Raw genomic sequence first — 26,130 nt, 5'->3', positions numbered from 1 at the left:
GCATTATGTAATGGATGGCACCATTACAGTACCATCCAGAATAGTTTTACTGTCCTAAAGATTTCTCGCCCTGGCTGGCGTAGCTCAGTGGATTGAGCGCGGGCTGTGAACCAAAGTGTCGCAGGTTCGATTCCCAGTCAGGGCACATGCCTGGGTTGCAGGCCATGGCCCCCAGCAACTACACATTGATGTTTCTCTCTCTCTTTCTCCCTCCCTTACCTGTCTAAAAATAAATAAATAAAATATTAAAAAAAAAAAAAGATTTCTCTTCACCTGCTTATCCTTCTTCCCTCCCTCTCCCTCTGGTAATCACTGATCTTTTTACTATTTCTTTCTTATTTTTTAAAAGTATTTTTTAGCCCTGGCTGGCGTAGCTCAGTGGATTGAGCATGGGCTGGGAACCAAAGTGTCCCAGGTTCGATTCCCAGCTAGGGTACATTCCTGGGTTGCGGGCCATAACCCCCAGCAACCTCACATTGATGTTTCTCTTCTCTCTCTCTCTCTCCCCTCTTCCCTCCCTAAAGGTAAATAAATAAAATCTTTAAAAAAAAGTATTTTTATTATGCTATTACAGTTTTCCCAATTATTCCTCCTTTATCCCCCCTCCACCCTGTACCCCCAATCTCCAGCATGCCCCACCCCCTTAGTTCAGGTCCAGGGGTTGTACATATAAGTTCTTTGAGTTCTCTGTTTCCTATACAATATTTTATCTCTCCCCATAAATTTTATGCCTACTAATTATGCTGCTTCTTTTCTGTACCTTTTCCCCCTTATTCCTCCCCACCCCCCTCTGAAATCCCTTCATGTGATCTCCATTTCTCTGATTCTGTTTCTGTTCTAGTTGTTTGATTAGTTTTTGTTGTTTTTCTTTTTTTTAGGTTTATTTGTTGATAGTTGTGAGTTTGCTGTCATTTTACTCTTCATATTTTTGACCTTCCTTTTCTTAATAAGTCCCTTTAATATTTCATATAATAATGGCTTGGTGATAATGAACTCCTTTAACTTGACCTTATCTGGGAAACACTTTATCTGCCCTTCCATTCTAAATGAAAGCTTTGCTGGAAAGAGTAATACCTACCAAGGAGGTAGGTCCTTGCCTTTCATGACTTGGAATACTTCTTTCCAGCCCCTTCTTGCCTGCAAGGTTTGTTTTTGAGAAATCAGCTGATAGTCTAGTGGGAACTCCTTTGTAGGTAACAGTCTCCTTTTCTCTTGCTGCTTTTAAGATTCTCTTCTAATCTTTAATCTTGGGTAACTTAATGATGATGTGCCTTGGTGTGCTCCTCCTTGGGTCCAACTTCTTTGGGACTCTCTGAGCTTCCTGGACCTCCTGGAAGTCTATTTCCTTTGCCAGATTGGGGAAGATTTCCTTCATTATTTTTTCAAATAAGTTTTCAGTTTCTTGCTCTTGTTCTTCTCCTTCTGGCACCCCTATAATTCAGATATTGGAACATTTCAGGTTGTCCCAGAGGTTCATAAGTCTCTCTTCACTTTTTTGAATTATTGTTTCTTCATTCTGTTCCAGTTGGAGGTTTATTTTTTTCCCTTTTGTTTGAAATCGTTGCTTTGAGTCCTGGTATCCTTCCTGTCACTGTTAATTCCTTGAATATTTTGCTTGATTTCACTTTGGGTAGCCTTCATTTGTTTTTTTATTTTTAGACCAAGCTCAATCAGTTCTGTGAGCATTTTGATTACTAGGGCTTTAAACTCTGCATCAGATAGGTTAGCTATCTCCTCATCACTTAGTTTTCTTTCTGAAGTTTTGCTCTGTTATTTCATTTTGGCCATTTTTCTTTGTCTTGGCACACCAGTCTGGTTGTTCTGGTTGACTTTTTCTTTAATTCCTTGGTTGTCGGGGCTCCATGCAGTTTGGTTTTCTGGCACTTCTGGTTGTTTATTGATTTTAGATTGGTTGTTATCCTCCTTTTGGTTGTGTGAGGAAGTGAAGGGTTTCTACCTACGCCTCCATCTTAACTGAAACTCTGCTACTATTTCTATAGTTTTACCTTTTCTAGAATATTAGGTAGTTAGAATCATGCAGTGGTCTTTTCAGGTTGGCTTCTTTTACTTAGTAATATATACTTAACGTCCCTCTATGTTTTTTGTGGCATTATTACTCATTTCTTTTTACTCATTTTATGGACATACCAGTTTAAAAAAAATTATTCACTTATTGAAGGACATCTTGCTCGGATGCTTCCAGGTTTTTAGAGTTACAAATAAAGCTGCTATAAATATCTGTGTGCAAATTTCTTGTGCCTAAATGTTTTCAAGTCTTTTGGGAAAATAGCTAGCAGCATGATTGCTGGATTATATGGTAAGCCTCTGTTTAACTTTGTTTAAAAAAAACCTGTCTTTCAAAGTATCTACCATCATGTTCCTTATAATGATGGTGTGGGCATCAAATGGTTGCATAGACAACAGGGATGCATGTGGAGCTGGAAAATTCCTGTTGCTTAGTGACATCGTAGTCCATGACGTGAAATGATTTTCCAAGAATGAAGAGGTTACAGAAATCAACAAGGCTATGGTTGAGATGGTAAACAACTTAAACCTGGGTGTGGATGAGGAAGATGTTGAGGAGCTCCTGGCATGGTTCCTGAGGAGCTGACTAATGAGCAGTTGTTGGAACTGGAACAGGAGCTCGTAACTGAAGGAGAGTCAAGAGAAAAGTAAACTGCAGGAGAAAGAAAATAAGAACCCCCTAGAAAAATGCACAGCGAAGAGGTCAGCAGAAACTTTCGCAGGCCTCAACAAGTTCCTGAAAAAGTTTGAAAACACAGACCTCAACAATGAAAGGTTTTCATTGATAGAGAGGAATGTTTATAAGCAGATCTATAGTGAAAAAAAAAGAAACCCCTAAGCAAACCATCATTCATACACACACACACACACACACACACACACAAATAGTGATAGCTCTTCAAGAAAAGCCTCAGGCAGGTCTTTCAGGATGTGTTCCAGAAGAAGACGTTGTTATTCTAGATGACGCCTCAGTGAATGTTACTGCCCCTGAAGACCTTCCAGTGGGCCAAGATGTGGATGCGGAAGACAGTGGTATTGATGATGTTGACCCTGTGTAGGCCTAGCCTAATGTGTGTTTTGTGTCTTACTTTTTTAACTAAAAAAGTTCAAAACATTAAAAAATTAAAAATAGAAAAAATTTTAATGAGAATATAAAGAAAGAAAATGTGTTTATACAGCTGTATAATGTGTGTTTTAAGATGTTATTACAGAGTCCAAAAGTTAAGAAAAATAAAATAAGAAAAATAAAATAAAATAAAAGTAAAATATTATAGAAAGCTAAGGTTAATTTATTATTGAAAAATATTTTATCAAAGGAGAAAACTGTATTTGAACAATGATTAAAATAAAAAATAAAAATAAATAAAAAAATATTTTATCAATTTAGTATAGCTGTGCCTTCAAGTTCACTAATCTTCTGCAATGTCTAATATGTATGTATATATTTAAATATCACCCACTATAGTTTTATCTTTGGCAATTCAATTTAGGTCTTTAAAAAATATCTTCAAAGTCTCAGCTTGTTAACATATGAAATTCAGTTGTAACTATTTTATAGCCTCTTATTGCTAATCCTAATACCTATTGTAGTTCTGGGTAGGTTTTAATTTATCAATTATTTTTTCTTAGTGTGGGACATACTTTCTTCCCTATTTGTATCTAATTTTTATTGCATGCCAGGCATTGTGAATTTTATCCTTTTGGGTATTCCTATAACCATTCTTGAATTTTATTCTTGGATGAAGTTAAATTACTTGGAAATAGTTTTAGTATTTTAGGTCTTGTTTATATGATTTTTTAGGTAGGTCTACAGCAATGCCCAGTCTTGGGCTAATCATTTCTCACTATTGAAGCAAGGCCTTCCTGAGTATCATACTCTATACCCTGTTGAATTACCAGTTTTTCAAATCTTGGTGATGGGAAGAGGCACTATGCTTGGCCCAATGTGAGCTCTAGATACTGTTTTCTCTAATCCTTTTAGATAGTTCTTCCCTCAGCTTTGGGTGGTTCTCTTATTATACAAGCTCACCAGCCAGTACTTGGCTGAATACTGTAGAAGGATCTTCTGTAAGTCTCTAGGGTTCTTTGAGCAGCCCTTTCCCCTCTGGCATTTTGTTTTGTGAACTCTAGATGTCTTGGTCTTCCTGGATTTTCAGTTGTGTTTCCTTCATTCAGAGTATGCCAGGCTCTGCCTCAGTTTCCCCTTCCTGTACTGCATCATGGAAACTCTCTCTAGGTGGTAAGCTGAAGTAGTCATATGTCTTATCTTGTTTCTCATGTTTCACAGATCACTGTCCTTTGTTCTCTGATGTCTAGTGTCTTAAAAAAACTATTGTTTCAAATGTTTTGCCTCTTCACTTCTGTTTACCAAACCTGATTCTTTTCACTCCCATCTTGGCCAGAAGTGAAAGTCCTAGTTTATTTGAGTAAAGTTGTAAAGTGTATATTTTTTAGCCACTTATGTGATGACCATTAGACTATGTATCTTTGTGTCATTATTGTGATAGTAAGTGTTTTTATCATAGCTCGTTGGTACAAATTTCATAATTAAAGCTCAGGCACTGAAAACATGCTAAAGAAAACTTAAGCCTTTAGATATTCAGGATTAATTTGGAGGTATCAGGAGAATCTATTGTTTTAATAGTTCTTTTTTAAAAGATTTTATTTATTTGTTTATTTATTTTTAGAGAGGGGGGAAGGGAGGGAGAAAGAGAGGGAGAGAAACCTCATTGTGTGGTCACCTCTTGCACACCCTGCACCTGGGAATCTGGCCCGCAACCCAGGCATGTGCCCCGACCGGGAATCAAACCAATGACCCTTTGGTTCACAGGCAGGTTCTCAATCCACTGAGCCATACCAGCCAGGGCTTGTTTAAATAGTTCTTAATAAATATTTTAATTTTTCTTTAAAATAGAAAATAAATGTCTGGATGTTTCCAGGTTAAGGTAAAAGTTCCAGTATTCCCCATTGTCTTTCCTCCTGTTAAATTATGCCTGCTTGGAGGAAAAAAAGGCTATTTAATTTGGATCTTTTCTTTAAATTGAGAACCACAGTTCAGATGAAATAGTTCAAGTGGTCCATTTATTTGACTCTAAGAAAGTCATAATAGAGAATGAAGTACACCTAGCATGAGGAGACCTGGATTCTTAGTTTTTCTCTTAATTTTTTGAGGAATTAATTTGATCTTCATCCCTTTTCCCCCTGTAAAGTGGAAATCATTATTGCTGTTCTAATCTACCTCATAGAGGTTTTAAAAATATCAAATAGGATGCTTGTTCACATTTTTTATAAAATTAAAGTTTAAATATGAATGTATGATGTTTTTATAGATTTCTCTGTTTAAGCAAGGGAAGCAAGATAATTAAACTAAGTATTCTATCAAGAGTGGTTGCTTCTTCCCAGTCCCGAAATTTAGTTTTTATTACACAATTTGGAAAGGTTTCTGATACTTGTTTTGCATAGTTTTTTATAGAACAGGGGTGTCAAAGTCATTTTCATCGGGGACCACATCAGCCTTGCAGTTGTTTTCAAAGGGCCGAAATAATTTTAGGACTATATAAATGTAACAACTCCGTCAAGACTGTAACACAGTCAAAGAGTTGAAATTACATTTGGCCCTTTGAAGACAACTGCGAGGCTGATGTGGTGCCCGGTGAAAATGAGTTTGACGCCCCTGTTATAGAGAGAGATGTTTCATAAGACAAAAACTTTAGTCTGACAAGATAGGTTAACTATGCTGATCTGCCAGGGCGTCAGTGCCTCCTTCTCCCAAAACTGGTTTGAAAATGACCAAGATATTTGAGTTGTTTTGGCTAGATATAAGAAACCTAGAGTCATTCAGGGAGGAGAATTGTGTCAGTACAGCCACAGCTCCTTTATGCCACTTCACTGAGCTGGAACAGGAGAAATAAATCATTTACCCAAAGCTTACAGGCCCAAGATAAGCTATGAGGAGAGAAAGTATGCTCCAAATACCTAAGCCATCAGAAGACAAACAGCAGTGCTCTGAACAAGAGATTGTGAGATTTTGCTCAATACCAAAACCAGAGCTGTATTTTATATAGTTCAGTGCCTCTTAAGAATTAAGGTACTAAGTACCCAGCAAGACCCTCTTGTCTCTGAATTTTTTTAAAAAACTGAATGGTGGCAAAGCCTGAAACTTTTTTTAGTCTGGCTTAAATATAGTTTTCCACTAGCCATAGGTAAATAGACAGAACCATTTTCTTATATAGCCTGTATTGATCTTCTGATAATTCATTACTACTGACCTATTTAACTTGACAGCACATCCAGGCATCAGTTTTATAGACTCCAAGTTTCCTAGAGTTAGTTTTTAAACCCCTGAAGAGATCACCTTAAGTCTGGTACCATAGCTAAATTTCTCCTTAGGTAAGTTAGGATGAGAATATTTTAAATGAATCTGTAGGGCCTAATGTTCACATTAACCCTAATTTAGTTAGAATTATTTAAGAATGTGTCCCATTGTCTCCCACTTTAGAGCTGGGAATTAGACATTAAAGTTGATTATTCTGTTCCATTAAAAAGCTAAAGGAAAACTGTTTCTCTACTCATAACACTTCTGACACCAAATGTGCCACACCAACCAGTTACCCAACTCTGCAGACACCAACCATGTACCCTACAATTCAATTCTGACACCAACAGCCAGAGAGTTAGCACGGATCCCACAGGTTAAGAGCTCAGTCCCACAAAACTGCCCTCTATTTCAGGTGCTGCTTGCAAGTAGTGGGTCCCCAGGTTACCCACACTTCTGTCCAACTTAGCAACAAATAACAGATTCCCATGACTCTCTCTTCAGGTTTGATAATTTGCTATAATGGCTCACAGAACTCAGGAAAATGCTTATTTATATTTACCAGTTTATTATAAAGGATATAATTAGGGATATAGATGAACAGCCAGATGAAGAGATACATAGGGCAAGGTCCAAAAGACCAAAAGGTCCTGAGTGTGGGAGCTTCTCTGTCCCCATGGAGTTTGAGTGTGCCACCCTCTAGGCATGCAGATGTGTTCACAAACCCAAAAGCTCTCTGAATCCCGTAGTTTAGAGATATTTCTGAAGGCTGCATCATGTAGGCATAATTAATTGTTAATTATTGCTCTCTTGGGATAGGGCTGGAAGCTTCAAGCCTCTAATCAGGACTTGGTCTTTCTGGTGACTAGCCCCCAACCTGAAGCCGTCCAGAAGCCCACCAAAAATTACCTCACTAGAACAAAAAACACTCCTATCGCCCAGAAAACTCCAAGGGGTTTGGGAGATCTGTGTAAGGTGCTCCTAACACTCCCATTATTTAGAAAATTCCAAGAGTTTAAGTGGCTCTGTGTCAGGAACCAAGGGCAGAGACCAAGTATTCTTCTTATGTCACAAAACAAACCCCAATTTGACTCTTTTTCTCTCTCTCTCTGTGTTACTGAAGCATCCAGGTACCTAGTTTAATACTCTTTAGATACCCGCAGACTAACACAGAAACACATACTTTCCTTAAAAAATGGAACATTTTCATTTTATATTAAAATTTTTGATATGCATAAATTATAAAACTAATATATGTCCTCAAAAATTTAAAAAGCAAAGAGGGGTATACAAGTGAAAAGTAAAAGTTTGCCTTCATTTTTTGCCTCTGACTTTCATAATTTTATTGGTTCAGATTGAATGTTTCCACTTTTCAAAATTCTCCTCTAGTTGGTTCTTGAAAAAAAATTGCGAGGGGGAGAAGGCAGGGCATTCCTTGTTTGTACGAGCGATGAAGAGGTCCTAGTTTTTCCAAGAGTCCTAGTAAAGAAAGAAACCAGTCACCTGATCTAAACAAACAAGATATCCAGGTTTCTGGATCTATAATTCCAGTTCCATTCTTTGAGCAGGAAGACCCTTTTTGAAAAAATCTTTTTTTTATAACTGGTGCTAAGTTAGAACATAGTTAGCACTTATTAATCATTTCCACTGAAGCAGAATGAAAGAAAATGGGCTTAAGCAGTGGAACGAGAGAATTTAGTTTGGGTAGGGACCTTGAGGCCTGCTGTGACAGGAATAAATCATCAGGATCACTTTGGTGTTTCCCTATCAAATGTGTCTATAATTTTCATCTGTGTGAAATGAACTTGCTATTTTTACATGAAGGGCCAACTGATCACCAGACATAGTGGTTCAATGCTTCCTAGACTTTAGGATTTTACAAATGAATAAAACTTTTTTAAAAACTGGGAATTGTCATAGTGTTGCTAATTTTATACTCTTCTAAATTAAGAGCACTTAAGAAACAATGACCACTGAATTCATAAAAGCAATAACAATTGATACTAAAAAAAACCTAGGCAAAATATAATCTCAGAATACAGGATGGTTTCGTTAAACTACTAAATTTAGCTATATGAAAAACTTACCACATTGCCTATGTTTTTCTTAGTATTTCTTAGACTAGTGATCATTTCATCAGGGATCAGCATTAATTTCTTTTGGTGTACAGGATAATGCTCCCACCAACTGAGCCACCTGGTCAGGACTAGCACTAATTTCTTCACCAGCATTTGGAAATTATTCCACTAACAGACATTTCAAAGTCCTTTTGAGATTTAGAATGCTAAAGCTTCTGGACACATGAATATTTTTTTTTCTTTTGAGCTTTTCCTCCTCTAGTGGGGTGGGCATGAGACACAAATTAGAACCAGGCTCATTGTCCATTATGTTATAACTTCATTATGTGCCTGCAGTTATTGAGTTCCTATCTGATTTAGATGGCAAGAGTTTTATAGGTAACCCAGAGCTGGTCGGGGTTGGAGGCAGGGCGTGGAGAACTGGATCAGTGCAGCTGGGCCACCCTTGTGCCACTTCACTGAGGTGAAACAGAAGAAATCAATTATTTACCAAGAGCCAGTCTTTTGTTCTGGAACTTACCTGAGAAGCAAAGTGATTTTGAGAACCAAGCCATCAGAAATAATTTCAGTATTTGATTCATAAGTTGAGACGTGACATTTTACAAGTGTTATTTTTTTTGTGAACTCAGCCAACCAATAAACATATGTTACAATGACAGAATAATATTTGGGTCAGAAGGCTTTGTCTAGACTATAGCACCTGGCTCTGAAAAATGGAATCTGATCCATGATCTATGATGCTGAGATTTTCAGTTCTATTAGACAACTAGCTCTGTACTGAAAGAATTGATTTGGTCCTATATGACTGTCCCCACATCAATTTTGGGATCAGAAATAAACCCAATGCTTTTCCCAAAAGGGTCCAGGAGCATTGTTGTGCTAATATTTCTCCTTATCAGTGATAACTACTGTGGAGAAAAAAGAAAAGGAAAAATGACAGTACCAGACACTGTCTCGGTCAGTCTCTCTGTTTACTCTTGGCTGTCCTAGTGTTTACTTTGATACAGGCTGAAGTGTCAGCAGTCATCTTTTCTTAGTGAATGAACCCAGTTTCATTTCATAGTGAGTTAGTTACCTACAGAGGAGTTCCCATAAGACTGTCAGCTGATTTCTCAAAAGAAACCTTACAGGCTTGAAGGGATTGGCAAGAAATAGTCAAAGTCATGAAAAGCAGGGACCTACAGTCAAGATTGCTCTACCCAGCAAAGATATCATTTAGAATCAAAGGGCAAATAAAGAGCTTCTCAGACAAGAAAAAACTAAAGGAATTCATTATCACCAAACCATTATTATATGAAATGTTAAAGGAACTTATTGAAGAAAAAGATCAAAACTATGAACAACAAAATGACAACAAATGCATATATCTATCAACAATTGAATATAAAAAAAAAAAACCTAAGCAAACCAGAAGAACAGAGACAGAATCATGGATATGGAGAACATTTTGTTGGTTGCCAGATGTGGGGGGTATGAGGGAGTGGTTGAAGAGGTGAGGGGATTAAGAAGTACAAATAGGTAGTTACAGAAGAGCTGTAGGGATGTAAAATACAATATAGGGAATGGAGTAGCTAAAGAACTTACACGCATGACCCATGGACATGAACAATGATGTGGGGATTGCCTGAGGGAGTAAGGGGGTGCTGTGTGGAGGGGGGCAAAGGGGGGGAATTAGGACAACTGTAATAGCGTAATGAATAAAATATAATTTAAAAAAACAAATTCGGTTATAGACTTGGTTTTCTTATCACAAAAATAAGATGAAATGTCAGCCTATATATAAAACTACTTTAAAATTATAAAGCACTACACAAATATTTATAAGATTGAATAGAAGGTTCTTGTTTATCTTTCCTGTTATAGGAGAGGCAAGCTTAGATTCTTTTTTATACATGGTAGTCACTCAGTAACTACTTGCCTCACTGGGATTTTAGGAGAAGAAAGATGATAGAGTTGGTGAGTCTTGAGTTTCTCAAAAGAATACAAAGTAGTTTAGATGATAAATTTAAAATTAGTCACTTCTGTTTATTACTGAAGAATGTTAACATTAATCACAATGGTCAGGGTTATTAACAATATCTTTCAACCTTGAACACATTTTTAACTCTGAAAACTATAAGAAGGACCAAATTTAGAACGCTATATATGTGTATACTGTGAGGGTGGAAGAACCATCAGATATGAGTATAATGATATTCTGGTTCCCTCTACTGGGCTTAAATGAAATTACCTATTGCTTCCTAAGACTTCTGTTTTCTTATCATAGAATGGCCGTTCCCTTTAAGTGGCAAGAGGAGAGGGAAGGACAAGGGAATCAAATCATGTATCAAATTTACTTTCAATGTTGGAGGGACATGTAACTTATGGGACATTACTTCCTTCTATAAACCATCATTTGTCTCAAATGTTGGATAAAGGAACTCAAAGTTATTTGATAAATATGTTTGAATAAATAATAACCAAATTTTTTCCAAGTTTGTTGACAATATAAATCATCATATACATGAAGTTTAATAAAACCAAGCAAAAGAAACATGCAGATAACCACTATGCTGTACACCTGAAACTAATATAATATTGAATCTCAACTATAGTTGAAAAACTAAAATAAATTAATAAACAGAATAAAAACAATTACATTTTATTATAAGAAAGAAAGAAAGAGAGAGAGAGAAAGGAAGGAAGGAAGGAAGGAAGGAAAAGAAAGAGAAAACATACCAAGGCACATCATAAGCAAATTACTAAGAACCAGTGATAAAAGAAAGTACCAATAGCATCTAGCATGTTTAGTTCTTTTGAATGGAAAGGTAGGTTTGAATCAACCTTTTGAATAGCCTAGATTAACATTATTGGAAGTAGAAATCTTTCCACCCAGCCAATGTGAATAATGCTGCAAGAAATGAAGGGGAGTGTATGTCTTTGCAAATAAATGTTTTCAAATTTTTAAGGTAGATACCCAGCAGAAGGGTTGCTGGGTCACATAGTAACTCTATTAATTTTCTGAGGAACCACCATACTGTTTTCCATAGTGGCTATACCAGTTTACATTCCCACCAGCAGTAAATGAAGGTTCCTTTTTCTCCACAACCTCTCCAACACTTGTTATTACTTATCTTGTTGATAAAAGCTATTCTAACAGGTGGAAGGTGGCATCTCATTAGAGTTTTGATTTGCATTTTCCTAATAGCTAGGGAAGTGGAGTATTTTTTCATATCTCTGTTGGTCATTCGTATGTCTTCTTGGGAGAAGTGTCTGTTCAGGTCCTTTGCTCATTTAAAACTGAAATCAACAAATAAACAAACAAGAAAAACAAACACAAACTCATAGACACAGACAACAGTATGATGGTCACCAGAGGGAAGGGGATGGGGTGGGTAGTAGAGGGTGAAAGAGGTCAAATATATGGTGACAGAAAATGATCTGATTTTGGTGGTGGGAACACAGTGCAATATGCAGATCGTGTATCATAGAGATGTACACTGGAAACCTATATAATCTTTTTAAGTATTTTTATTGATTATGCTATTACAGTTTTCCCAATTTTCCCCCTTTATTCTCCCTCTGCCCTGCATCCCCAACCCTCTAGCATTCCCTGCACCTTAGTTCATGTCCATGGGTTGTACATGTAAGTTCTTTGAGTTCTCTGTTTCCTATGCCATTCTTTACCTCTCCCTGTCTATTTAATGCCTACTAGTTATGCTTCTTCTTCCCTGTACCTTTCTCCCCCCATTCCTCCACTCTCCCTCCCCCCTGAAAACGGTCCATGTGATCTCCATTTCTCTGATTCTGTTTCTGTTCTAGTTGTTTGATTAGTTTTTGTTTTTGTTGTTTTTCTTTCCTTTTTTTGGTTCATTTCTTAATAGTTGTGAGTTTGCTGTCATTTTACTCTTCATATTTTTGACCTTCCTTTTCTTAGATAAGTCCCTTTAATATTTCATATAATAATGGCTTGGTGATGATGAACTCCTTTAACTTGACCTTATCTGGGAAGCACTTTATCTGCCCTTCCATTCTAAACGAAAGCTTTGCTAGAAAGAGTAATCTTGGAGGTAGGTCCTTGCCTTTCATGACTTGGAATACTTCTCTCCAGCTGCTTCCTGCCTTTAAGGTTTCTTTTGAGAAGTCAGCTGATAGTCTAGTGGGAACTCCTTTGTAAGTAACTGTCTCCTTTTCTCTTGCTGCTTTTAAGATTCTCTCCTTATCTTTAATCTTGGGTAACTTAATGATGATGTGCCTTGGTGTGCTCCTCCTTGGGTCCAACTTCTTTGGGACTCTCTGAGCTTCCTGGACCTCCTGGAAGTCTATTTCCTTTGCCAGATTGGGGAAGATTTCCTTCATTATTTTTTCAAATAAGTTTTCAGTTTCTTGCTCTTGTTCTCCTCCTTCTGGCACCCCTATAATTCAGATATTGGAACATTTCAGGTTGTCCCAGAGGTTCATAAGTTTCTCTTCACTTTTTTGAATTATTGTTTCTTCATTCTGTTCCAGTTGGAGGTTTATTTTTTTCCCTTTTGTTCCAAATCATTGCTTTGAGTCCTTGTTTCCTTCCTGTCACTGTTGGTTACCTGAATATTTTGCTTCATTTCGAGTTTCCTTCATTTGTTTTTTCATTTTTAGACTAAGCTCAATCAATTCTGTGAGCATTTTGATTACTAGGGCTTTAAACTCTGCATCAGATAGGTTGGCTGTCTCCTCATCGCTTAGCTCTTTCTGACGTTTTGCTCTGTTCTTTCATTTGAGCCATATATTTTTTTTGTCTTGGAACAACTGTTAAGTTGTAAGGAGGCGTGGCCTTAGGTATTCACCCGGGCAGGGCAACCCTCTTTGCTGCAGCTGTGGTGCTGCCTATCCGGGAGGGGCCAGAGAGGGAACAATGAAGCTCGCCTGCTCGACTCTAGCCTACTTTCCAAGGAAGTCTCGTGTGAGACTGGGAGTTTCCCCCAGTGGGGCAACTGCAGTAGTCCACAGCCAGCTCTGAGTCTCAGTTTCACCTTCAGCCAGCCCCACCCGTGCAGTCTGCTGCCTCCCCATGGTTTTTCTCAGCCAGATCCACCCATGTGATCCACCGCCTCACTGGGGGTTCTCACCTGTCTGATTGTTCTGGTTGATTTTTTCTTTAATTCCTTGGTTGTCGGAGTTCCATGCAGTTTGATTTCCTGGCACTTCTGGTGGTTTATTGATTTCAGATTGGTTGTTAACTCCCTTTTGGTTGTGCAAGGAAGCGAAGGGTTTCTACCTATGCCTCCATGTTGGCCGGAACTTGAAACCTATATAGTATTATTAACCGGTGTCACCCCAATAAATTTAACAAAAAATAGAAATAGAAATCCATATGGTATTTTCAATTAAGAAAATAAAATAGAAAAATATTCTATGGTATCTTTACAAAAGTGGAAAGGTTAGGTGAGGGGAGTTGGATAATGCCGTGGTTCCTCTGAACAGCTAAAAGGATAAAATAAGGAAGCTGAGGCATGTTTTAGGTAGGCCTGGGTAAAATTTCCATTTTTTATGTGGTGTGGATACAGATGGTAAGTTGCTAATAGAACAGTAGGTAGGATTCCTATGGTGGAAATAGTGGAATATATCAAAGGAAGTCAGAGTGGGGCAGTTATGATGGGATGTTTTGGTTTTCACCTAGATATTCTACATTTCCTCATTTCTCTACACCGTCAATTACATCTGGTGTCTGTACAAAGAGCTAAGGATGAAACACACCCAGAGTGGACAGAGCACAGTTTCCCTGGTAAGTGTTATTCAGAGCTAATAGTTAAGAATAGTATGCTAAAACAAACCCACATATCCTTGATAAACAGTATACGCACTCAGCACTGTCTAGGTGAATTCATGGAGGTTAATAAAAGAAAAACCATGTTCTCACTGAGTTTCTATTCTGTTGACATGATTTCCTCTTCTCTCAAGCCACAGGGGGAAAAAAAGGACTTCATTAGATTATAGGAAACATTATGTACAGTGCTCCATTCCTGTTGGGTTGTATCAGTAAAGGAAATAATCCTCCTTGGCTCTGTGCCAATACGTCATTGTTGCTAATGAACAAGATCTTGGTGAAGAGTCTGGGGAAGTGTTCAGTTTGGTAACCTGGGATTTGAACTACAGGTGTTGGAAAGGGAGAGTGTTTGTTCTGCTCTGTCGTATTTCTTCAGCATGGTGGGTAACAGATACTAGTTCACAGAAGGGCAGAGAGATTAATGTGTGGTAATCAGAAAACAAGATTAACCCAGGGAGCAGTTAGTTGTCTTTTCTTCTTTGGTTCACAAAGAGTTTCGGCTACTGTCTAGCATTACCACTATGCAAGAAAGGAGAACACTAGGTCAATACCTCTGGACTCTTTGTGTACACATATTTTACATATTATATAATTCACTTTAAGTATACAATTCAATGATTTTTAAAGTAAACTTATCAAAAGGTGAAGGAATTAAGAAAAAAAACCCTCAGAGTCAGACAACAGAGTGGTGATTACCAGAGGGAAGTGGGGGTGTGGGGATGTAGGAGAGGGTCAAGGAGGGATAAATAGTGATGGAAGGAGACTTGACTTTGGGTGGTGAACACACAATACGACATACAGATGATGTTATTATAGAATTGTACCTCTGAAACCTGCATAACTTTACTAACAATGCTACCCCATTCAATAAATTCAATTAAAAAATAAAAAATAAACTTAGATTGTATAGTCATTATCATAAAACAGTTTCAGAACATTTTTTCACCCCAATAAAATCTTTTATGCCCATTACTGTTAACCCCCTTCCAGCCCTCTGTACTAAGCAACCACTAATCTACTTTCTGTCTCTATAGATTTTCCTTTTCTGGACATTTTCTATATATGGAATCATACAATATATAATCTCTTGTGTCTGGTTTATTTCATTTAGCATAATGCTTTTGAAGTATATCCATTATAGCATTATATAAGTAAATCATTCCTTTTTATTGCTGAATAGTATTCCATTGTATAGTACACTTTGTTTCTGATTTCTGACATATCATTATGTGACCTTAGCAGAAGACATTTTTATGATGTTAGCAGTTTTCATTTATTTAAATGTCATATATATTTAAATATTATTATACATATTTTACTAAATATTCCAGTCTTCTTATTTCTACAGTATTCATTTCGGTGTGATTTTTTGAAGGGGATGTTTCTTAAGGGTACCATGGAGTAAATGAATCATGAACGCCTTCCCGTATATCTTTCTCTAGAGCCTACAGATCATTTCTTTTTTTAATTTTAATCATTGTTCAAGTACATTTTTCTGTCCTTTACTCCCATTCCAGCCCACCTACCCATCTCTCCCCATCTCCCTCCCATTTCCACCCCCCCCCCAGTTTTTTTGTCGATGTGTCCTTTATATTTGTTCCTGTAAACCCTTCCCATTCTCTCCTGAAATTCCCTCCCCTCTCCCCTCTGGTCACTGTCAGCCTGTCCTCTATTTCAGTGTCTTTGACTATATTTTGCTTGTTTCTTTGTTTTGTTGTTTAGGTTCCTATTAAAGGTGAGATTATTTCTATGGCAAATGAAAGTGTCATGCACATGATGAAACTTAATATTTCTTGAATAAATAAATAGTGCTATAGCATCATGAAAAGAGCATTTGAAGGTGAATCAGGAGATCTGTCTTCTAGACCCAGTTCTGTCACTGATCTCCTGTATGACCTGAGGCATATCATCTCCCTTTCTTGGACCTCTGTTTTCAGCATAAAATGATGTGTTGGTCTATGTGATCTTTAATGTCCCTTCTAACTCTAAAATGCTATGATCTTCAAATCTTAGTCTGACTGACTGACTCAAAAAGATATTCTTTTCTTCTTAAGATAACTGCTTTTCTAGCCTTATTCTAGATATACACTGTTGGAGAAGCTCAAAGACATAGAATGCTCTTAAAACTTTTCTCTTTTTACTGTAAGGAGAAAGGGGGGTGGGGAAATCATTGGGAAAAATAACCTGAAGATAACTCTTATGCAGCATCCTGGACAAGACGCTGCAGTCTATATAAGCACTCAGTAGAACTGTTTGCAGTGATCCAGTGTTTTACGTACACTTACTGAGCACTTTAAATGTGGCTGGTGTGATTGAGGAACTGAATTTTACATTTTGTTTAATCTTAATTTAATTACATTGTATTGAAAAGCATAGGACTATATTCTGGCACCCTTTCTCTTGTTTATATCTGTGGAGTCAACACATATATTTACTCTTCTATATTTTAAATTTGTATAATCTCTTGACTCCCTACAATTTAGGAATGACCCATGCCCATAGCTGTGTATCTTTTTAATGTTTGTCGATGTAATCCTAGAATCCTATAGCTGGAAGGTAATTCGAAGAAACTCATTTTCCTTCCTTCAGGCAGATGAATGTTTAGGAAATTCAGCAGTGTTTTAGGGGTAGTAAGTAGTTCAAGTTTTTAATTCATTAATTCACTCACAAGCTAAGAGACTGAGTAGAATTTGGAGAGGTTATTCTGCCACAGGTATTCCCTAAAGAAGCTGCCACAATGAGACCAGACAGCAGGGATGGGGACAACATAAGAGAACATTATTTTTTTAGGCTTGAGCTCCTGGCAGGAGAACAAATTAATTTTTGAAGAAAAGGGAGGGAGAGACATAAGATTAACTGTAATACATGGTATTCTGCTTTATATTCATACAAATGTACATAATGTACTTTTCTTTATGTAACACATGCTCTGACACTAGTTCCAAGAAGATAAACTCTGGCCATAAAACTTAACCCCACTGCCTATTATTCTGTCATAGTTTATACCAGGAGCCTTGAATTTTTTTTAATGTTTGAGTTCCCTTTTAAACACCATAGCAAGACTTCTGCCTTAAGCTTTTATCAGTAAGCTTTTTATCAGAGATTCACTGATATCCAGGTAAGAACAAGAGTTAAACACAGGATAGCCACCTAATGGACAGAGGATAGAATGAATACAAAGAGAAGAAGGGATGTGGGTAGAAGTCACCAAAGACTAATGTTTATTATTTCCCATTTTACCTAAAGTCAGCACTAGTTAGCTATCCAACTTGAAATTATTTGCCATTCTTGATTCAAAGTTCTTAACGCAAATCAGTTACCCACCTCTGATTATTGATTAATTGCTCACTTAATGCTTATTGATCCCTAACAATGCCATTCGATATGATCTCTACCTTAAAATAGAAAAAACACTTGATTTCTTTTCTGTTATCTCTTTAAGATGTTGTGTTCAAAATCTTTCACCATAAATTCCTAATGGGTAGGGACCGTTCTTCTGTTGTTTGTTTTACAGTGTCTAACACAACTGGAGATTTTTAAAATGTTCTTCTAGGATCTAACGTCTCGAAGGGTTTATAATCCAAAGGGTTTACTTTACCCTGTCCTTATTACATTAACCTTGGCTTGTTATGCTCTCTGCTGGTCGTCTCATACATAGACTTTCACTCCACCCCCATGGAATGAAAAGCCCACACCTCCCTGGACATAAAAGAGAATTGAACTGTTATTAGAACATGGGACATTGTGTGATTTTACATTTGCCTTTCTTTTTAAAAGAATTCATTCTGGTATCCATATCTCATGGTAAACTACTTCCTGCAGGTTCTCTTTGTGGCTATTGTCTTTTTTATAATATAATAATACAGATAGTATCTCTTATCACCAATGCTAAGGGACTATTTCATTGAACTTTATAGAAGATATTACTTAACTGAAGTAAACTGACTCTTGAGACTTTTTGTTCTGTCAAATGGTAAATGATGACCTGGGGTTTATTATAATATGATTGGCAGTATCCTAAGACATTACTCACATTTATTCTTTTCATAGGTTATAGATAATACTTGTCGAGTTGGTCAGATAGCCATCATTTTGTCAAGGTAAGATTTTTGCTTTCTTTCCTGCTAAAGTATGGACTGTCATTACTCTAGGGTCTAGGTGGGAACAAGTAGGAGAACATTGTCCTTTATTTCCATTGAGTCTGTCATGCCTAGATCCTCACAGAACCTTACTGAGTAGGAAGCAACACATATGTAATCTTTGGTTCCATTTTCTCAGACAGGATAGGCAAACAGTTTGAAGATACAGATTTGGGTTTTAGCCTTAATCCTGCTATTGACAGCATGCAACGTTCAAATATGTCTCTTTAAGTCTTTCGACTTCTAATTCCTTTTCAACTATCATAAAAATTGTAATAGGTGGCTTTCAAGATCTTATCAACTTAATAACATTGGGTGAGACTCTTTAAATCATTAAGCCCAGAAAGGGTCTGTAGTAACCACTTAAATAAGTGGTTTTAGATTTTGTAACTTCTACTCTTGGATCTTTCCCTCTGGGTAAGTAATTGGTTATTTAAAGGTATATTTTGGAGCCCTGGCTGGTGTGGCTCAGTGGATTGAGCACCAACCTGAAACAAAAATAAATAAAATCTTAAAGGTATACTTTGGAAAAGCTCCCAGGAAGGGGTTTATGAGAATGAAGTTATTTCTGGTCACCATGGAAAGTGAAACAGACTGAGCTAGCACAGAGCTCCCTGTTAAATTTTTTTCTGCCACTTTGACCTACTTGGATTTTTATCTGACAACAGAACTCTCAGAGACTCTTTTCCTTTAAAGATTTTATTTATTTATTTTTAGAGAAAGGAGATGGGAGGGAGCGAAACATCTATTGGTTGCATTCCCCCACCTTGGGCCTTGCCCGCAACGCAGGCATGTGCCCTAACTCAGAATCAAATCTGTGACCTTCTAGTTCACAGGCTGATGCTCAATCCACTGAGCCACACAAGCCAGGGCTCCCAGAGACTCTTTATGAAACTTTTTTTAGGGCCCATTACCCTAAGTATAAGATGTGTCCTCACAAAAAAAATGCATTCCTCACTTCACTTCCACAGAAATTGGAAAGGAAGGAATATTTAAGGTTTTTGAGGTATTTTTTCTTGGAGAAATTAAATGTGTATATGTATTAGTGGAGAGTGGTGGAGTGATAGAGATGGGAGAAGAAAAAGATAATATTTTGCAATTGGAAAGGGCATGAAAAAGTCTGAATATTAGGGTGATAAGTCTTTTTTTTCTCCCAGCCTGATACCTCTACTGTTGATGATACCTATATTCTGTTTGGGCAATGTCAGTGAATGTTTTCGCAACTTTAGCCAGAGCCACAGGTGAGTAACGACCAAATTTGTCATTTTTATGGTAGTCAGTCAACACCTATTCTTTTCTATAAATAGAGATGGAAGAAGATTTCTGCATACATTCTGGCCGAGGTGCTCATATTTAAAATGGGCTATGGAATAACATGTAGTCAGGCTGAAAATACATAAGTGGAAATATAACACAAAATTGCTAGAAGATAATGTGTCTGTGAGAGGGAACAAATTGTTATGGACGAGGTTTAGCAAAATGATAAGTAAAATTGCATACTCATGAACTTCTGTTGCACTGATAGGTATCTCTCTAGTTTCATATCCGAAGCAGTACTCTTGTCCATTGATTCTCTTCCTAGGTGTATCCTGATGCACTCACCACCATCAGCCATGGCTGAACTCCTGCCTTCTGCCAACGCATCAGTCTGTAGCACACTTTATTTTTATGGGCTCACCATTTTCCTGGGCAGCTTTCTACTCAGCCTCTTCATCATTGTGGTATGGTGCCACCTTACCTGCCTTTACGGAAAGAAGCAGGAATATGGAGGGATGGAGTAGTACTTCCAAGGCATGGGAAAGATGAGGTCGAGAGTTGCTTTCCATAGTCCTAGAATTAAGAAAGTGGCTAGGAGATACTGACAATTTAATTACTCCTTCAGTCTTTTGTACTTCCCAAGATCAAATGATGAGTGGGAAAAAGAGCCTGTATTCATTCCGTGGGAATTATCCTCATTCTGGAACTAGTAATATATGTTCTTGTGGATCTCATGAGGATCAGAGCAGAAAACTAGTATGTGTCAAGTATATCCTTTATACATAATGACACTCTGGAACATAGGACATGAGCTTTGGTTTAATTTTCCAAATAATGAAAAAGTTTTCCTTTCTTGATTTTTTTATGAGCTATAAATTTGCATTTATGTTATGTCTTCTAATTGATGTTAAGCTGCTAAGTGGCTCAGGCAGTTATTAAATACTCATCTGACATCACCAGAACAATGTACAAATAAAAGAATAAGCAATGGGACAATATGTTATTTATATATAACCACCTAGTACAAAATCAGTAAGCAAGCAAATATACCTTCTAATTTGCCATACCTATTTTTCAGTATCTTCTTCTCCTCTCTTCAGATCCTAGTTCAGGGATTAAAAACTATATACCCACAGACTAAATTTATCCCACAAATATGTTTTGTTTCCTAGCACACCTAGCATACTTGAACCAAATATACTGTGGACAGTTTCCTTTGACAATTCAAATGTAAGTTATGGGGATAGCATAGCTCAAGTCAGCAACTTTGTAAAGAGTGCACAGTGATCATTTTATATTAAAATGGCTTTGATGGCTTATGTTTAGAACTGATCGACAAGAGAGACAGGTAGCCTGGTACCCTAGGGATTCCTGTTTGCTTCTTTAGAATAATCCAAGCTTCAAAGGACATTCATAATTAGCATTCTGATTCTCTTTTAGTAAACAGATGATTAATCGATTCTACTAGCCATAAGTATTCTCAAATAAGTACAAATCTCCTTTTGATTCCTGTATCTGTAGGAAAAGGAAACTAGATAACTAAACTTAACTAAGTAATTAGTTATTAATTTAGACTATGGGTCTGGATTACTAAGGAAAAGCTTCAAATTCAGTCAGATTTGTTACCAAGATTATTACCTCATTTACTCTTCACAGAAAGCACATTGGACTTCTGAACTGATTTATATTTCTTTCATTAGCAAAACCCTATAAAGATAGTATCAAAAGGAAGGGAAAAGCAATCTGTTTTCCATCTAAGGGCAAGAAGAGACTTTTTTTGCTTCTATGAAAATTTAAGCTCAGTCACAATGCTGAAGTATTTAAGGATATTAAACTTAGAACACTTTCTAACACAATCTGTAATAAAGTATTTTAAAAGAGGGTCTGGTTAGATCTTAATTTTAACTTCTCGTGCATGTTGTGATCAGCCTCAGTGAGAAAAAAAATCCTGAAGGTTGATGTAAGGTTCATGTTTTGAACATGGTAACCACGAGTTTGGCTGATACCTGTCCATTGCCCTAGCCAAGAAAAAGTTCGTTCTGAAGATAATTTTCCCTCAGGGAAAAGGCTAGTCTCAGATAGTAAAGACAGAAGAATGGCCTTTCCTGCTGTCAGATCCAAAGAGAATGATCCTTGTAAAATGATAGGAGGATAGACTTGGGAAATCACTAAGCTGTGGGCAAACTACTCACTGCTGTACCCATATCTAGGCCCTACTCATCCAAGCCCAGACACTATATAAGAAGTTTGTAAAGTCAACTGGCTTTCTGGGAAGTGAACAGTGGGCAGTGATTCACATCGTGGAGCAGCGAGTGCGCTTCTACCCAGTGGCCTTCTTTTGCTGCTGGGGCCCAGGTGGGTGTCTTAATGGAAAGAGGTGGGCAGTGAAGAGGGTACTACTGGGTTTTGACTAAGCAAAGTGGTCTCACCAAGAAGGATGACTGCAAATTACTGTTCAGCTTGTAAAATTTAATTTGGTACCACCCATATTTCTAATTTTTCCTAACCTCCTTAACTTCTTATGTTTTGGAAATTAAGATAATTAGACATGAGATGCAACCTGATATGAAAGGAAATGTCCTGTCAGAACTCAGAGATATTAATACTTGTTCTTCTTGCTACATAAAGTTTTAGGATCAGACTGAATAATGGTTATGAAAGCTTGGTAAACTCTAAAATGCTAAAAAGTATATCTTCCTGTAATATGTCTTGCCATTGTTGCTACACTAATAATCCGCAAAGTTTAATCAGTCAGGAGTAAAAGTTGGAGACCCAAGGCCTAGTGGTTTATATAACTGCTTCACCTCACTGCTGGTCTTCATTATGCCTCTAGCTTCCATTCTAACAGTGCTTAGGCATGGATAACAAAGGATTTTATGCTCAGGCAGCCAGGGCTGACAATAAGATTTATGCTTTGTGTTTTCACAGCTGTCATTCTAGTAATCATAAAGCTGATCAAGCCACAGGACACCAAACTTCACATGGCCCTCTACATTCTCCAGGTAACACCTTCAACATCCAGCATCTCTGTTCTCACACCCTCTTATCCTGTTCTCTTATACTGCCCCTACTCTGTAAGTACAGTTTTCCCCTTCAGCGTATTTATTTCTGCATTGCAAAAGAGAAAATCTATTATTTATATTTAGTTATGAAGAATGTAAAATTTTCCTCATAGATGAGGTAGATACTATTGTGAGAGTGCTTCCATGCATTTCAGAGCATATATACATCTAGTTAACTTCATTTTATTGACGTGTTTTTAAGGGGTGATAACAAAAAACAAGACCTACCAGCAAATGTGCTTATGAAACACTAATAGTGACCTGATTCTCTCCCATCCAGAGTGAACTGAATGGGATAAATTAGCTGTTGTAGGTGAATGAGGAGGGAGTAGTAGAGAAATGGAATGATTCTTTTTTCCTCTTTTATCAGATTTAAGAAGGGCTATCTGACTATGCTGATAGGGCAGTTTTCTCAAACCTAACCTGGGAAATGAGGCAATACAGAGGGGCATTGAAACCACCTCATTGTCCTTCTGTATATACTAAGAAATATGACCAACTCTTAGTCATCCATGACAAGTTATAGTGTGAAGAGTGATTTCAGGAAGAGCTAGAAAAATATTAAAAACTGATGCCAGACCTTCATGTATGAGATAGAGGAAATATAACAATGCTTTATAAATAGGGGAATAGGGACTATTCCCTGGATCTCTGAAAGCCTGAAGGATGGGCTCCATCACCCCTTCATCTCCTCCAGGCTCTAACAGCATCGTCCCAGGGTCTGCTCAACTGTGGCGTATATGGATGGACGCAGTACAAGTTCTTTCAACTAAAGCAAGAGGCTCGGCGTGATGCAGACACCCAGACACCATTATTATGTTCACAGAAGAGATTCTATAGCAGGGGCCTAGATCCACTGGAGTCTACCCCTGCTTTTGCTACCAACACCTCCACCGTCCTTTGAAACTAGGAGACCCCTGAGTACAGGAACTGGAGTTATTCCACACTAAGGGATTGGAAAGAGCGTTGGGGAACATCTGAAGCCTTTTCTAACTTGTCTTAAACTATGGAAGCAAAAGGGAATATAGTGCCGTGGTTAGCTGCCATTCTAGGCAAATTGGGCAGGATCTCTACATTATTTTCAAATTCACTAGTGATTCTTAAAGCCTTTGTTCAGGAAGATGAAGCCATTTTCCATCTAAGAGATGGATTTATATTACCTCGATGAATATTAGATTCATCTAAGTCTTTTCTAGAAAAAATCAATTCCAGTTTATTATTTAAACATGCCACTTCCAGACTATCTACTCCATGGTTGCAGGTGAAGTATGGTGGCATGCAACGATTTTCTCAGATCTCGTCATTGCTATACTGTCTCTGAGGTTGGACAAAGAAAGTTCTGGATTTCTCTTCTTTGAATTGGTTTGGAAACTCAGAAAAACAAGGACAACAACTGTCAAAAAAGTGACAGTGGAATCCTCAGATACACCACATTCGGGTCTCATATATTCAGTGCTGTTCTAGGTCTTGACAATAGGGGCCACCCTACTCTAGAAAATTAGGGCCAGTCTTTTGAAGGGGATAACAAGATAAAAGAGAAATCATGACTAAAGGAAATTCTAGGAATCAAGAACTCTAAACTGTCATTTACAAGCAGAAGTCCTAAGTAGGTTTAATAGTGTCTGGACATTGAATTAGGTTAAACCATATGAACTTGCCATTTTTGTAGGTGAAAATAGTATAATATCAATTTTACATTGTTCAACCTAACAGTGCTAAATATGTTTATAGAATAAATGAATAAACAAATGAATGAATGACTAATGAGTAGAATTCGAACCTTTGGGGGAAAGAAAAGATTCTTAGACTACAGAGCCTCACTTATGGGTAGGAATGTCTAATCTGTTTCTCACTCTTTAACTGCTTAACAAGTGATGTTTGGTCTCTCCAGTTAAGTTATGAAGAAGTCCAATCTGAGGCCAGAGCAGCAGATACTATGATGCCAAAACAAAGGGGAAAGCCAGATGGATAAAATGATGGAATGATAATTAACAAAACATCTGGAGCTCATAATCAAATGCTTCTCACCTGATAAATTTCTGGTCTGTCCAATGCAAAATTGTTAGGATTAAAGAAAATTGACACAGCAGATTATAATGGTGGATTTGATAGGATACTCTGAAAAGTAAGCTCCACAGAGTTTCCCAAAGGAGCTATCCCTAGGAATTTTAGGGAGCTCAATAACAGCTCTTCAGACTTTAGGCCATGAGCTTCAGCCTTACTGTGGAGGGTAACATGGTCTTGTTCTGTCAACATCACATCTTAAATCTTCTCATTGTGCCAGAGTTCTAGAGACCTATTTCTAGGTAGCACAGAATAAGAAAGATTGCCTGACCTAGGGAGCTACTTTAATTTCTTTTTTTTTTATTTTGTATTGTTTTACTGTTGTTCAAGAACAGTTATCTCCATTTTCACCCCACCACGTCCCCCGTTCCACCCATCTCCACCTCCTACCCTCAAACCTACCCCCTTTGACTTTGTCCATGTGTCCTTTATACATGTTCCTTGATGGCCCTTCCCCTATTTTCCCCCATTATCTCTCTCCATGCCCCCTCTGGTTACTGTCAATTTGTTCCTCATTTCAATGTCTCTGGTTATATTTTGCTTGCTTATTTATTTTGTTGATTAGGTTCTACTTATAGGTGAGATCATATGGTATTTGTCTTTCACCACCTGGCTTATTACTTAGCATAATGCTCTCCAGTTCCCATCCATGCTGTCAGAAAGGGTAGGAGCTCCTTCTTTCTTTCTGCTGCATAATATTCCAGTGTGTAGATGTACCATAGTTTTTTTGGGGGTTTGTTTTTTGTTTTTTAGTTTTTTTTATCCAGTTATTTACTTGTGGGCACTTAGGTTGCTTCCTGGCACCTGGCTATTATAAATTGTGCTGCTATGAACATTGGGGTGCATAGGTTCTTTTGAATTGGTGTTTCAGGATTCTTAGGGTAACTTCTTTTAATTTAAAAGCTAACAAGCATTTGGCACATAGAAGGACAGATGGAAGCAATAAAGAATTCCCATTTCCAAAGACCATGAAGGACACCAGAACTAAGGAATCTAGTTCTGAAAATGTTTTTTTAGTATTACTTCATATTAGGTTTCATTATCAGAAAGAAGGTAATTACCGAATATTTGTCAAGTTTGTTCATCTTGCTTTTATGATGAATTTTCTGCATTGATACTGGTCTTAGATCTTCTGTAGATACAGGCAAATGAAAATATAGTAGGAATGAGAAATAATAAAAGGTTAAATAAGACCTGGATTAGGATGATCAGTATTTCATCATTCTGAGTCAGAGGGGACACGTGAAGCCAGACAGATATTTACACTGTTCTCCATAATGCTTGAATTCACATAGAGGAGGAGCATAGACATAGTCATGTAGCAGTTCTAATTGTTGCAAATGCCCCTCCCATGACACTAGTTCAGGTTGCAGTCATAGTGAAGTATAGGGGTATCTTAGCAGGT

At 37.4% G+C, this 26,130-nt stretch overlaps 1 protein-coding gene across 5 annotated transcripts in view; it reads left to right on the top strand.

Annotated features, from left to right (window-relative positions):
- TMEM116 (transmembrane protein 116) overlaps positions 1 to 26,130 on the top strand; it is a 36,000-nt gene extending 9,870 nt beyond the window's left edge. The window contains exons 5-11 of one of the 5 annotated variants that reach the window (XM_036014728.1): positions 14,057 to 14,161; positions 18,254 to 18,303; positions 19,500 to 19,583; positions 19,925 to 20,063; positions 21,810 to 21,954; positions 22,528 to 22,601; positions 25,629 to 26,130. In XM_036014728.1, coding sequence (XP_035870621.1) covers positions 14,057 to 14,161; positions 18,254 to 18,303; positions 19,500 to 19,583; positions 19,925 to 20,063; positions 21,810 to 21,954; positions 22,528 to 22,601; positions 25,629 to 25,697 — 666 coding nt within the window. In that variant the 3' untranslated portion in view covers positions 25,698 to 26,130. Of the gene's footprint in view, positions 1 to 14,056; positions 14,162 to 18,253; positions 18,304 to 19,499; positions 19,584 to 19,924; positions 20,064 to 21,809; positions 21,955 to 22,527; positions 22,602 to 23,286; positions 24,422 to 25,628 lie in introns of those variants that run through there. The other 4 variants (XM_036014729.1, XM_028528153.2, XM_036014730.1 and 1 more) reach the window with 4 other exon arrangements.

This window comes from Phyllostomus discolor, chromosome 13 (assembly GCF_004126475.2).
Source record: "Phyllostomus discolor isolate MPI-MPIP mPhyDis1 chromosome 13, mPhyDis1.pri.v3, whole genome shotgun sequence".
NCBI lineage: Eukaryota > Metazoa > Chordata > Mammalia > Chiroptera > Phyllostomidae > Phyllostomus > Phyllostomus discolor.
The sequence above is the reverse complement of the archived record's forward strand: the minus strand, read 5'-3'. Positions and strand labels throughout refer to the sequence as shown.